Genomic DNA, 13,871 nt, shown 5'->3' with positions numbered 1-13,871 from the left:
TACGTCGACAAAGGCTTCCTGTTCAGCATGTAGAAGCTGTCCTTGCAAATATTGAATGAGGAAGATAAGACTTCATAGTGCCTGCCAGAAAGAGTTAAATTATAATGATTGTTTCCAGTGACCATCAAAAAATACATGTATACTCGCCGTGGAGAACCTGAAGAATTAGCTCACTACATGGATGAAGGAGCACAGAAAGAAAATATGAGTGCCAATCTATTTATCACTTCTCTTCTCGTGATATCATATATATGAAATCATCATTTGTCATGCGTCCTATCTTTCCATGTCAATGCATAATAGCTGTATACTTTGTTTAGGTCTCTTCTTTTGCAAGGAGATACCGATGCATACAACAATTAAATATGGTGGTCTCCGTAATGCAATAAGGTTGTTTGGTTGAATTTGGTCGAATATTGTAACTATGAAAACGTAAACATTTGCATGCATAATTCTCATCTCTGTAGTCAGATGGTACTGGCTTTTCTAGACTTTTCAGGATTTTAAAACATGGTTGTCACTTTTGTATTGTTATTTTAATATCATTGTGATTGATAAGTTGTCACGTGTTTCTTTCATAAAGGTATTAGGATACCATACAGTCAGCAATGCCGTCGCCAAAATGTCCCAAATGTGAATAAATAGTTCCATCTACTGGAGTACCATGAAGCGAAAGATCCCTTTTGCGTTGCCGATCTAATCATTTTCTTGTGATGCTTTGTTATAAAATAGATTGATAAATGTGCAAATCCACATTGTGGATTAATGCGCCAACAATTTTTGAAAAACTGTAGTGCATCTCATCCTTCATTGCCCGGCGGAGAACGAATATGATTGGTGCTTGACGTCAAGACTGTTCGTTATCGCAAGAGCGAGTGTTCTTGTTCTTTCCTTTGGCTGCAGCCATGGCTACCACCATTCCTTTTCCTTTGCGAGAACCCCAACAAAAAGAACCTGCGGCTAACCAGCCATTCCAACCAAACTTGAACATTCGACTTATATGTCCTGACTGCCGAGTTTCACCGCCCCATATTGTTGAAGAATTTGCATCCGGTGATCTTGTTTGTGGCGATTGTGGTTTGGTTCTTGGAGACAGAATCATTGACACGAGATCCGAATGGCGAACATTTGCTAACGATGAGGGCGATGTATGTCTCTAATCATCCCTCCATTGCTGTTCTTTGGTTAGGGATTTTACAACAGGTTACTTAATGTTTAAAATGCATATAGGATCCATCTCGTGTAGGTGCAGCTGCCAACCCATTGTTGGATGGTAACCAGCTCGATACTGTGATTTCACGACGAGACGGCGGAACAGGTGCCGCAAAGGATTTGAACAAGGTACATGGTCGAGCCACTGCAGTGAAAGGCGAAAGGAACCTCGTACAGGCATACAAGGATATTAGTGCCATGTGCGATTCTATATCTTTATCAAAAATTGTGAGCGATACAGCAAAGCAGTTGTATAAGCGGGTGGAAGATGAGAAGCTCCTTCGAGGCAAATCAACAGATGCAATTATCGCTGCATGTATCTTCATTGCATGCCGGCAAGAGAAAGTTGGACGTACATTCCGTGAAATTTGCGCTTTAACTCAGGTGCAAAAGAAGGAAATCGGTCGTTGCTACAAAGCACTTCAAGCCAAACTGCAGACGAACACAACAATCATGCATTCGGAAGACCTTATGTCCCGTTTTTGTTCCAACCTTCAACTTCCCAACTACGTGCAAAAGGCTGGTGCAGATCTCGCCAAGCGGGCAAAGGAATTGGGCACACTAGCCGGCAAATCTCCAATCTCTGTCGCGGCTGCCTGTATCTACTTTGTCTCATATCTATACCATTGCCCCAAGACCACCAAACAAATTGCCACGGTTGCTGGCGTATCCGAAGTTACTATTAGATCGGCTTACAGATCCCTATACGCTGAACGAGAGAAACTCGTTGATCTCGACGCTCTCCGTTCCAAACCTCACGGACAAGACTTGACCTTTGACGCTTTGGCATTCCCTTAAAACCATAACATAAAACCCATATGTATATTCCCTCACTTTTCATTTTTCTTTTTCATGTGCATATCACATATAACATAAAAACGAAGTAAAAAAAATGTGAAAATTTGTATAAAACTATACCTTGGCCGGTCTCTGAGCGATCTGTTATGTTTACAGCGACACGAGGTAAATGATATATACAAGATGAGACCTTCTATCCTAAGCTAGTACACTGTCATCAATGCGAAGCATGCATAAAAGAGCCCAACAGGGTATGCGACCAAGAAACGCTGCTCGCTCATGTGCAAGACGCTCGTAAACATGCCTGAACTTGAGAGAGTGCACCATAGTATGCTGAGGGCAGTGAGCAACAGACCAACTAATCCTCCAAGAGGCAAGACGACGCTGAAACCACTCAGCATCACCATAGGAAGGAGGCAGTAACCGAGGACGCTTGCTGTCCTTGACCAATCGATACCGCTTTCGCTCATGAGATTGAGAATCAAAAAGAGCGACACGACGCCGAGCACTCCAACGCCATAGATGTATCCGAAATGCACTTTTCCTGACAGCATTAGAAATATACCGAAGAGGAAGATGAATAAAAGCGGGCCAGCCAAGTCCGCGTCGTCCATGATGGTGTCCGGAACAACGCGGAACGGGTTCAGCACAGTCAGACTCTGTATATACATACAAGTCTCAGGCGTTAGTAACAAGGACATTTATCTCGCCAGCACGCGTGCTCCAGCGACGAGTCGGTACCTTGCATTTGATATGCTCAAAGTTAATTCCTAGCTCCTCTAACAATGGCGGTTCATCTGCGAATCCTCCAGTGCCAAATGCGCTCCAAAATGAGCCGGACTGATAATCGTAGCCGGCACCGCGCATGTCGCCGGTTGCCGCGGTGGGTGGGCTGGCATAATACGACGAATTGTATTGATCGGAATAAGATGAGGTATAAAACTGTAAGCCATCACCGCCAGTTGCTGCACCGTCATAGTAGCCTGCGCCTCCCTGAGGGGCCGTGTTGTCGAATAATACCGAGTGCACCGGTTGACCGGATGCCATTATATATACAGAACAAAGAAAACAAAAAAGGAGAAACGTGGAGCTCTTGAAATTCAACAGCTCGTTTTAACCCCGTCGATGGAGAAACTATGTGTATTTGGAGCACCAAGCAAGTTCGAAAAATTGAATATCCTAACAAAGTTACGTAGCACCCCGTTTATTTCTTCCAAGTAGATTGTAGCCAAGCTGCTATGTGGTCAAGCATTCCATCAACACTAGGCGACAAGGTTGGTGAATTGAATACGCCGTGGATGATTCCCAGGTAACGGACAGCAGTAACATCATTTCCAGCCTCAAGCAATTTGCGAGCATATGACTCGCCTTCTTCGCGGAGGACATCGCCTTCAGCAGTGATAACAAGCGCGCGAGGCATTCCATTAAGCTGATCAACGCTAGCTCTCAGCGGCGAAGACCAGATATTTTCGCGACGCTCCTTTTCATCAGGGACGTATAGGCTCCAAAGATGCTTTGCAGAATCAGCGGTCAACCCATAGTTCTCAGCAAATTCGACAAACGACTCGGACTCGTGGGAGCCATCCGTAGCTGGGTATACAAGTACTTGTCCTTTGACGATGTCCGGCATTCCACGTTGCTTTGCATAAACTGAAATAGACCAATTAACTTAGATGTCCTGGTATTTTCACGGTGTCCCTTCTCTCGCCCCAGCTGACAGGTTTCACTCACGCGAAATAACAGTAGACAAGTTGCCTCCGGCAGAGTCGCCGAGCAGGACAAGCTTTGTAGGATCAACATTGATAGATTTGGCATTCTCTTCATTTGCTAACCAAACAACTGCGTCGAGACATTCATGCACGGCGGTCGGAAAAGGCGCCTCAGGCGCAAGCGAGTAATCGACAAATACAACCGCTGCCCTGGCACGTACTACGAGCTACAAGGTGGTCCACCAGCGGTGTGAACAGTTATCAGTTCAGATTTGCTCACACTCTATAAACTTTTTCCGAAGGTGATAGCTATTCTGTAACTTACGCACCTCGTACACAGGGCGCCTGTATGTAATCTTGCTACCAAGGCACCAGCCTCCGCCGTGGCTACAAAATTGTGTGATGGCAAATATATATATGAGAAACTAGGCACGCATATTTGAAGCATGGTTGTCCACGAGATACTTGCAAAAAGCATATAGGCGGTAAAACTTGAGACTCTGTTCCTGGAGGTCTCATGATAATCAGCTCAAGCTTAGAGCCATCTGGACGCGAGATGGTTATCTCTTGTTCGGACACACTCGGCAGTCCTTCCTGAGCTCTGGGATCATCGAGATATCTTGCTTTTTCAAGCTTTCGAATTTCCGCTGGAATTGCAAAGTTGGTGCTAGTAAACCTTTTTGATTCTTCAACAAGCTGCTGGCAGTGAGGCTCAAGCACGACTTGGGGCTTCTTCATATTGAGTAAAAAGCAAGTAAGAACAAGGGAAGGAGAGATGCAGCTTGGTCACCAGATAAATAGCAACTGTAAAGTTCTCCGCCCAAACTTTCTTACGCGGTAACAGTGATGGATCTAGTGTTTGGCATTCTGTCGAGTGCGAGCGGGAGCGGTGCTGCTGCAATGTCGCCATAATTTCCGTGTAACGTATCTATATCATGCTCACAACATCTTCGCAAGCACGACAAATGGGCAACACAGACTTCTGATTCAGTATTCCGTGAGAGCGTAAATCGTGGTTAGAAATCTGCTCGCTTTCGAACTTATTTACAGTAGGTTCATGTGACCTTGTTTGCCTCAGAACTGTATTGAGAGATCTTCACAGAAAAGGGTGCTATTCATGTCAAGTAGTCATTACAGTTTTATTTTGCTCGACTATGAGTGATAATGATAATGTACAAGTGCATAAGATTGTGAGTAAGATAGGTTATTGTACAATATAAGGGGAAAGGAAGATAAAAGAAGAAACGCGAGAAGAATGTATCTCTCGCTCTTTCTACTTTAGCTTTTGATCTCTTTCAATGACCCATTGCAGATCAATTACTTCGCGCCACAGTGTACAGTCCTTGCCAAACGTCGTCAGCACTGCATCCTTGGCGACCTCAAGCCACGTGTATACTCCATTTTCATATATTCTTTCGAGTTTCCGTCCGATTCCCGCCAGTTCCAGTTGCACTAGCGAGTTCCAGCAAGATCGTACGAGGATTAGCGAGTGGTACGACAGGACCGGATGGCATTGAGGATAGATGATGCGGTATATCACAAACATGTAAAGCGCGCATCGAGATGCCTCTACCCAACGATTCGTGGATATCAGGTGTTTGAGTAATCGATCGGCGGCTACTATGCTGGCAATTGTGAAGGGCGGAACAGACTTGATTTCAAGCAAAGCATGAATAGCAGGCAAAGTCTTTTCTTTATAAACATGTCGATCTTCTTTAGCACGTAGTTGGTATTTGTTCGGGCGACGCTTGGGATCCATGATTGGATAGTACATATCTGGTGACATGATGCGACTGACATAATGCGTAAAGTTGGATGTATCCAGGGTTTCGGTTGGTGATCTCGGTTCCTGACGGCTCGAGTAAAGCTTGACCATCTCCAATACGTTCCATTTTTGACATTCTATTTCTAAGCGTTTGTACGCCTCTTCCTGCGACAATCCTGTCTGGATGCCGCGGTTAAGCAACTCATCGATGCACGAAAAGTCGCCTTCGCATCGGGAGCAATTGCATACAACGTTGGGACCGAATCGTTCAGCGAGCGCTGCCTGACGCTGCTCCTTGGTCGCGACGAGATCGACGTAGCAAATAGTGATCGGTTCGCCTGGCTGGATATCTTCGATTGCAACGAGAACCTGCTCCCCACGTTTGTAGACGACCGCAGCGTTGGGTCGACAAGAGTGTCGCACGAACAATGCCGTCAATGGATAGATGCCAACGCCTACCGGATCGAGCTGGTGTTCATGATCAAGGATATCAAACGTAGCTACTTGGATGCGGCGCCAAAGTAATGCAAGCTCTTCTGGTTGTACGTGGCAACCAAAAGGTTCTAATGCATTTGCAACGTCGGCTAAATTTGGGGAATTTGTGCTACATTCGGGTAAGCCGAGCGAATAGAGTGCCTGGATAGCGGCCGGCAAATGTGGCGGAGAATGCGAATGATGCTTACTCAACTTGTCGTGACTGTGGAGCGTCAGGGCCGTACGTTCCAGTAGCCATCGATCTGCATCGACGTCTTTGTATATATCGGATTCCTGAGGCTCACAGAGCACTCTGTGGAAGTGCAGCCATGCGTTCCGGAAACATTCATTGCTGCAAAAGTAGGCTGACCGGCATCGCGAGCAGCATTGTAATTGTACTTTTCGCAGACAGTAGTTGCAACGCTTTCGTCGTATGGCCGGCAACGGTACGGACGCGAGCGGCGGTTGAGACAAGAGCACGGTTCCAGCCGCAACAGCGTTTGCTGCAACGAGTGCAGAGTTGTAGACGGCAACGTTTTGATTGCTAATGTAACTCTCCATTGGGAGACCAAACCAGGTAGAAGAGGCGATAAAACTGCTAGTTCCGACAATTTCAGATCGGGAAGTTACCTGCGCGACGAGGTGCGGGATGGGGGAGGGGCGATGCTGGTTACTGACAGAGCATGAGGCCAGTTGTCTGTGTTTCTCCTTTCTCTATCATTGTCTGCCCCCCTCTCCTCCTTCTCTTTCTCCTTCACAGTATCCCTTCTTTGCAAAACGCACACGCTCTCTCTCATCAACTCTCTGATATACCGATGGCCCCGTCCTTCTATCTCTCTCTTTCTCTGACACACTCATCCCCATTTCTTCCTCTCCTTCCTCGCTACCACTCCCGTTTCTATATAATTATAACTCAAGTCTTTCTTTTCCCTAAATGTTTTTCGGTTTTGATAAGCGACAAATCTCGAGCAGTGGTACTTAACGCATTTTATTTTCCTATGTTATTTCTTGTACCATTTAACCACGGATCAAAACTAAAGCAACGGTTGGTCTAGAAAGACCCTGTCAAGACAGAGGCAATGGTTCACCGTTCTGTGCACCTACCACTAGCGATACCTGGTACAATGGCTCGAGCTACGAATTTGTGTGGAACTACAAGTAAGATATGAACGTTGCTGCGTTTTATGTCCTAAAGGTCTCAACTAAAAATAAATGAAATGCAAATAAATTTGGTATGTACAATAGCTACCCATTCTATGTCACAACGGCAAGTATTATGAGCTGGGAAGCATGGGGATGCTAATCTCACCTTTTTTCGGCGTCCCTAACGTTTTATTCGTTGCTGCTGGTTGTTGTATACATCTACAGGACCGCTTGAACTTGTTTCTGTATTACAAGCATAACTACGCATACGAAGCCGTAAAAAACTGGACAGATATTGATCGCTCGCAAGGCCACTTGACAGTGCAAGTGGACGATTCCTGGTTTCCTGCCGGCCCAGAACCAACAGACAAGTCGTGGACATACTACGGTCTTTATCTGCCTGCAGGCATAGACCCCGCAGCAGAGCTCGTCAATCCAGACAGCCAGTACCCTCGTCCGTTCAATTTCACAGTTGTGCGCAAGTATACCACTGTCTACTTGTATGGTCCAGAATCGTAACCTAAATATTTTGTCTTATAAATTGCAGAACCTGGTACGAACCAACGAGGTATAGCTGGACAGCAAGCTCGGAACGCAAGTATGCGGCAGCTACCTGGCTGGGCAGCCATCCTGATCGCGCTGGGTACCTTTGCTGTTGCTGCAAGTATTGCCACATGCATAGCATATGTATTGCTAAAGAGGCGGCTTATGCAACAAGCATTAGCCAGGAGGGCGATGCGTACTTCTTATGGCTATGATGATATGCAACAACAGCAACAGTCCTTGAACGAACAGTTTACGACAACCACGCAGCATCCTTCTTACGATCTTCAACACTGTCACCCAATGTCCCAAGGTAGACCTGATACAGGATCGTCTATCTATTCAACGACGCCCATTGTTCAGCACTCAAATGTCCAGCCAAGGTCGTCGTTGACGATGCAGCAGCAGCCACAGGAGCAGCAGCAAACAGGCAGGCTGGCGGAAAGCACGTTCATGTGGATGGTTCAGCCGACACCGGCTATCGAGAACGAGCAAAGCAGGAGGGAATTTGGGGATTCATTGCTAGCGCAGCAACTATCAGAGGATCAAGGTGCCCTGATGAGACATGCAGAGCGGCGGCCGGTGACCGTGCACTGCATCGCGCAAGCAGATCAGGCAGCGGTTGCTGTTGAGGAGACACAGCATCCTTCATGACAACCTTAAAGCCTGAAACTTCACACTTTTGCAAAGAATAGTGATTATAATAGTAATAACAATGATGATGCGATAACAATGGAAGAATAGTACACTAATATCATGGGCAATGTAAAACAAGAACATGTCGCTAATATTCTCTTTCGCAAGACATAATATACATTTACAATTTAAGTTCGGCAAGAATTCGACTGCACATGTTCTTGTAGAGCCAGGGATCGCCGCTCACCCGCCGAAATTGCAAACCATGCATACCCATCAACCAAGACACCTTGACGATGTGTATCTCGAACCGCACTACCAGATCTGGGACAGTAACAGGCGTAGTTGCTTGCTGCTGCTGTTGCTGTGAATCATCACTGCTATCTTTGCCAACCACTTGCTTCACGTCAATGCTGGGCATGTGCTGGCACTCGAACCGTCCTTTGCTTTCTCGCCACTTGACACCGAGCCGTTCCAATACACGGATCAGGTCGGCTCTTATGACTGATGGATGCTTCGTGGATGTTGTAGTTACAGAGAATAATCCCTTCAAGAATACTTGCTTGACCGGCTGATCTGCCGTTCCCTGCGAAATAGTTGATGCTCCTCCGCCGGCGGCGCCAGCGGCTGGCGGTGGGAATGTTTGTTCGTGCGAATGCGGCACATCCAGAAACTCGGGAAGTTGCTGCGCTGGTGCTTTGCCAGGCATAACTCGCTCCTCGACTGTTGGATTGCCTCCACTGATAGTCGCCTGTCGTGGCCTTCTATGCGGCGGTGTCGTCGTCGCCGTCGCCGTCGCTGCTGGAGTTTTCTGCGCTGCTATACTGCCACCACGAGATAGAAAATAGCCAACTTTTTGTCCAAGGCTTTCTTTCCGTCCATGTCCTTGTGTCTTGTCATTGGATTTTTCAGAGTGAGATGGTATAGGGGTAGGTCCAGTGTAGTCTGTATCTGTGCTGTTGTGGGACCTTCGCCGCGATGGGCTGTCTGCATCTGCTGATGGCCGTTGAAATGCATTACCCAGTCGTTTAAACACGGTGTTACTACGATGCAATCCTTCCTCATTATGACTTGAATCTGTGTTGGAGTTTTCTAATGGAGCTCCAAACTGACGGTTCATTAACTTTTGTAGACCTGTCTCCAAAATGTTAGGCCGATCTGCTTCAATATTTCCATTATCATCGACGCGAATATTTGTCCGGCCTCTCTTTCCAACTGCTACGCCGGTTGTCGCTCGTCTGAAGAGCCCATGTGTATCGTCTGTTGAGGAGCCTGAGGTTCCAGATGTCGCAGCATTCGCAAAAGGCGCGTACTCAAAACGTGTATCGGCAGGATGTGCAGTTTCCGGTTTAGAAATATCGGGCAGGCGCAGGACATCGTCGGCGGAGCCAAGACTACTTCGCGATATCTGGTGGTCATCGTGTGCCTTTTCAGATGCTGCGCGTCGTTCACGTTCCATGCGTTCCTTGACTAGGTAATAAATTGACACCAAAGGGTGGTAAGCGGCAGGTATGGATTGGGGGTCATCATTCGGTGGTGGAGGCGTCTTCTTGCCGGGTATAGCCGAATGGTGCATGAATCGGGAGGTTGATAAAGAGCTGTGAAGGTGATTGAGTGAATGATGGTGATCACGAGTTCGCTTTGCTAGTGTTTTTGCTGCTTTTTGATAATCTTCGGATGTGATGATGGTCTCCAGCTGTTGTTTAATCTCTGCTTCGCTGCCAAATCCGAAGCCGGTCATATTACGAATGACTTCAGTGTCGACGGGAAGCATGAGCGGCGCTCGATCAGGAAGATGATTATCGACCAACTCGTCGTATCCCTTGTTCATCCAGGGATGTACCATAATCTCGGATATCGTTGCTCGATGATTAGGATTTGTGACGAGCATACGCGATAGCAAGTTTTTGCAGTCTATTTCATAGTAAAACATTCGCATATGAGCGAACGATGCTTTAACCATTTAGAGACCGACTGCATGAACTTTACCAGAGCTCAAATGACTGGGATAATCAACATGCCCACGTTTGATCTTTTGGTGGAGAGCTGACATATTCTGATCATCGAATGGCACTTTGCCGCAAACAAGGACGAATAATACAATTCCAAAACTCCATACATCGACTTCTGGTCCAGTGTATGCTTTCGCGTGCAATAATTCTGGTGCTGCAAAATAGAGTGATCCGCAAAAGGTGGAAAGATGTGATCGAGGTGAAAATAGATTTGATAGTCCAAAATCGATAATTTTGACATTGCCTTGCTGTGAAATAAGGATGTTTTCGATTTTCAAATCTGGTAAGTAGATCAGATTAGAGACAATGCTCCTGATGCAAACACAGCCCAGTAAAACTTACCACGATGAACAATTGAGTTACGATGACAGTAATCTGGTTATAGGTCGCGTTAATAGGATGTACAATACTATGAAAGATCCACTGGGAACGTATACCTAAAGCGCTTAGTATCTGGCGTGCGAATCGTCGTGCATGTCTTTCTTTGAGTTTCCCATGCGAAATAATGTAGTCGAGCAGCTGACCTCCGCCCACATACTCCATAAACATGTAATAGAAATCGTCGAGTACAACCATCTCTTTGAGGCTGACGATGTGTGGATGATGCAGCAAAAGCATAATGCTTGCTTCACGTATAGTCCGCACTTCTCGGTTCTCGTCTTTATGCTTGGCTGTTTCTTTTGCATGCTGTTTCCGTACAATTTTCACCGCGAGCTACAGGATCAATTTGTTCGTCGTCGTTGAAGAAAGCTTGCAAGCAGGCTGTACATAGTGCGTATTTACCTTTTCCTGGGTGATATTGTGGACTGCAAGCTTGACTTTGCCCATAGATCCTGAACCCAAGGTTGAGACCAGAGTGTAATTGCCGATTGTTCGCCTGGGTCTAATCTTGGGCTGATTGTGACGATGGTGACGGCCGGCGTCAGCGTCGTCTTCTCGGGAGCTACTCGTCAACTGATCACGATCGCCGGTATCATTCTGCAAGTCGTCGACCGAGGCAGAGGCTACAGAGTATTTAGGTGACGATGGAGGAGGTCTCTCTGGCTTCTCCTCCATAAAAGCAGCAGAAAGAATTAGAAGAAAATAGTGATAAACGTAAAAGGAGTTTCAAAAACCAGATGCGTTATCTCATTGATGTGAGAAACGGACCAAGCTCAACCCCCGGGTTGCGCCAAATCAGTCAATTCTACATTTGGCCACTGGAGGCCTTTATATTTGCTCCTTTACATATGCTTCTTTCCCACAATATACAAATTGCAGCAGCAGCATCAGCTACTTCTACCGCCATCATAACTCTCAACAAAAACTCAGAGAATTGCAGTTGATATCCAAGTACCACTTCATGCACACAATCCTTTACTGCGCCATTGAGTCTCCGCCCAACCACTAGGTCAATTGGCCCCGCCCCTCGTTCTTCGAGCCAGTTTGGGCAACGATTGCGTGCAATGAGCTTGCTAAAGAAATGCGTGGTAGCGTCTTTAGCTGCCACCGCGGTGTATGCTGTAAGCATGCGTTTATCTTATGGAGCGAGGACGGTCTCAGTAAGGAAATGTCTTTCCTAGGCAATCGTGATTCTCCTGAGTTTCTCGGCACCTCAGCGCCTGTGAGTTGTTGCATAGTAGCAGATATTACATTATTTCTCATTGGTATTATATCATCAATCTGCGCAAAAAAAGCATGATCTATTTGCATTGGATCAAGGTGCCGCTCCCAGCCAAATTTGCAATGCCAGAATACTATGGATTTGCACGTATGTACATAAATAAGACAAGCAAAATGTGAGAAAGAAAAGGAAAATATGTTTAAACGTCAATCTTCTGAATTGCAGATAACCAAATCAGAAACTTCCAGATTACCACTGCGGATAACATCACGCTAGGTACATAGAATGAGAGAAGAGTTATATTTTTGGTACAAAGAATTCTCGTCCACAGTCGCCTGATTGCACATCTTTACTTATTCTAGGCGCGTGGCATATGATTCCTACGGACTATTTCACCAGGCACCAGCTCCGGTACCGTGAGACTCTTGCGAGCAACGATACGCTGTACGACGATGCACTGGCAGACCCTAAATTTGACACAGTCATTTATTTCCACGGTAACGCAATGCACCGTGCAGCACCCTGGCGTACAGATCTGTACAAACGACTCGGGGATAAGTTTGGGAAACTTAACATTGTCGCAGTTGACTATCGTGGTTTTGGTGATTCTGGCAAGTGGGCGGTAGTTGGCATAAAACAGTGAGATATATACTGACTTGGGCAATCAATAGAGGGCACGCCGTTTGAAGAAGGGCTTTATCGAGATGCCCGCGCGACACTGCAATGGCTGCAAGAAAGAAACGGTAAAGCTGTGTAACTATGCGTATGAAATTCTTTTGCATCTCACAAAGCATGGCGTTACCTGCTCAACAGTTCCGGCGCATCGAATCTCTTTGATCGGGCACTCTCTTGGTAAGATGAGCACGGGGGTTACGCAACGTGGCGCTCATAAGTAGATCAAAATAGGTACCGGAGTCGCGACCTGCTTGGCATACGAAATGACACAAGCTGGTTAGTCTGAAACATGTAGAGTTCGTTTTCTTACTATCGCTTATCGCCTTTTTTCGCTTTTAGGCAGCCCGCCCAGAGCGCTGATCCTCAAGGCGGCTTACAGCTCACTGCCCAATATCATATTTGAGTTCCCTATTGTGAAATACGTGCCTATTCTTAGTCCTTTGCGAGCATTCCCGCCTCTGCAAGGTTAGTCCGGGGCCAGCCCCTGTCAAGGGATGGAATTGAGTCACTTACAATGGGTACCACGTGCCATTGCCTTTTCTAGATTGGGTCCTGTCAAAATTGCTGCATACCTTTGATACTCTTTCCCGAATAGAGGTACGGCCGCCTAAAACCCCCGGGGTGGCGGTTAGCGATTGCGATCATGATAACGATTGAAACTTTATCTTACTATGTCTGTTGCGTAGCATTTGGAGTGTCCCATTCTGATCGCTTATGGGTCGGCGGATCTAAAGATCCCCGGTCACAACTCGCAGCTCTTGTTTCATCGCGCAGTTTTCGGTGCTGTTGGCTCCCCGTTCACGAAAGACTGGGTCGAGCAGGATAATGACACCATCGACCGCCAGGTGATTACAAACGAAGCCACTGTCTACAGAAGTAAACACAAGCCAAACATTCGACTTGTCAAACTGCACCACGCCGATCACAACAACGGTACGTGGGTGGGAAGCGCATGACGTTGAAACATAACGGCTCACAGGCAGATATTAAAGTGAATTACTACGATTATCTCTTTGAGTCGATGGCGGACACTGCGGGGTGGAAACGCTGAACAATCCTCTCTGGTTGGATAAGTTCCGTAAAATATAAGACTTGTCCTGAATCTTGACTGAATCGCCGAACTGTCTCTCTTTTCTTTTTTTTTGTTTTCTTTTACCGCCAATCGAGTTCTTTTTGCCTTATTCTATTGGGTTAATCCTCCCAATCCGCTACACTCACACTCAGCTGTTCCTCTCTTCTGGGCGCTTTCTTCCCCCCCACTCTCTTTTCCCTTTCTCTTTGTTATTCACTGCGTCACCCTC

At 46.4% G+C, this 13,871-nt stretch overlaps 7 protein-coding genes across 7 annotated transcripts; 3 read left to right on the top strand and 4 right to left on the bottom strand.

Moving 5' to 3' along the window:
* Positions 1-905: 905 nt before the first annotated feature.
* VTP01DRAFT_6613 (uncharacterized protein) lies at positions 906-2,010 on the top strand (the record flags this gene model as incomplete). Its single annotated transcript, XM_069385534.1, has 2 exons — positions 906-1,148; positions 1,231-2,010. The coding sequence occupies 2 exons, from the start codon at positions 906-908 to the stop codon at positions 2,008-2,010; spliced, it is 1,023 nt and encodes a 340-aa protein (XP_069242986.1).
* Positions 2,011-2,213: 203 nt separating this feature from the next.
* Positions 2,214-3,057, bottom strand: VTP01DRAFT_6612 (uncharacterized protein; the record flags this gene model as incomplete). The annotated part of the gene is made up of 2 exons (XM_069385533.1): positions 2,214-2,669; positions 2,752-3,057. 2 exons carry the CDS (start codon positions 3,055-3,057, stop codon positions 2,214-2,216), a joined length of 762 nt encoding a protein of 253 aa, XP_069242985.1.
* Positions 3,058-3,214: 157 nt separating this feature from the next.
* VTP01DRAFT_6611 (uncharacterized protein) lies at positions 3,215-4,457 on the bottom strand (the record flags this gene model as incomplete). The annotated part of the gene is made up of 4 exons (XM_069385532.1): positions 3,215-3,660; positions 3,742-3,946; positions 4,049-4,106; positions 4,189-4,457. 4 exons carry the CDS (start codon positions 4,455-4,457, stop codon positions 3,215-3,217), a joined length of 978 nt encoding a protein of 325 aa, XP_069242984.1.
* Positions 4,458-4,992: 535 nt separating this feature from the next.
* Positions 4,993-6,519, bottom strand: VTP01DRAFT_6610 (uncharacterized protein; the record flags this gene model as incomplete). Its single annotated transcript, XM_069385531.1, has 1 exon — positions 4,993-6,519. One exon carries the CDS (start codon positions 6,517-6,519, stop codon positions 4,993-4,995), a length of 1,527 nt encoding a protein of 508 aa, XP_069242983.1.
* A 373-nt stretch (positions 6,520-6,892) lies between these two features.
* Positions 6,893-8,298, top strand: VTP01DRAFT_6609 (uncharacterized protein; the record flags this gene model as incomplete). Its single annotated transcript, XM_069385529.1, has 5 exons — positions 6,893-6,932; positions 6,999-7,116; positions 7,204-7,225; positions 7,327-7,579; positions 7,649-8,298. The coding sequence occupies 5 exons, from the start codon at positions 6,893-6,895 to the stop codon at positions 8,296-8,298; spliced, it is 1,083 nt and encodes a 360-aa protein (XP_069242982.1).
* A 163-nt stretch (positions 8,299-8,461) lies between these two features.
* VTP01DRAFT_6608 (uncharacterized protein) lies at positions 8,462-11,348 on the bottom strand (the record flags this gene model as incomplete). The annotated part of the gene is made up of 5 exons (XM_069385528.1): positions 8,462-10,194; positions 10,270-10,572; positions 10,635-10,667; positions 10,730-11,006; positions 11,076-11,348. 5 exons carry the CDS (start codon positions 11,346-11,348, stop codon positions 8,462-8,464), a joined length of 2,619 nt encoding a protein of 872 aa, XP_069242981.1.
* A 389-nt stretch (positions 11,349-11,737) lies between these two features.
* On the top strand, positions 11,738-13,621 carry VTP01DRAFT_6607 (uncharacterized protein; the record flags this gene model as incomplete). The annotated part of the gene is made up of 12 exons (XM_069385527.1): positions 11,738-11,794; positions 11,855-11,895; positions 11,969-12,042; positions 12,121-12,171; positions 12,258-12,506; positions 12,567-12,638; positions 12,709-12,747; positions 12,802-12,846; positions 12,910-13,035; positions 13,115-13,167; positions 13,257-13,503; positions 13,563-13,621. The coding sequence occupies 12 exons, from the start codon at positions 11,738-11,740 to the stop codon at positions 13,619-13,621; spliced, it is 1,113 nt and encodes a 370-aa protein (XP_069242980.1).
* Positions 13,622-13,871: the final 250 nt, after the last annotated feature.

The sequence above is a fragment of the Rhizomucor pusillus genome (assembly GCF_041956525.1).
Source record: "Rhizomucor pusillus strain CBS 183.67 unplaced genomic scaffold VTP01scaffold_3, whole genome shotgun sequence".
Taxonomy (NCBI): domain Eukaryota; kingdom Fungi; phylum Mucoromycota; class Mucoromycetes; order Mucorales; family Lichtheimiaceae; genus Rhizomucor; species Rhizomucor pusillus.
Note: the sequence above shows the minus strand (reverse complement) of the source record. Positions and strands in the feature narration are given on the sequence as shown.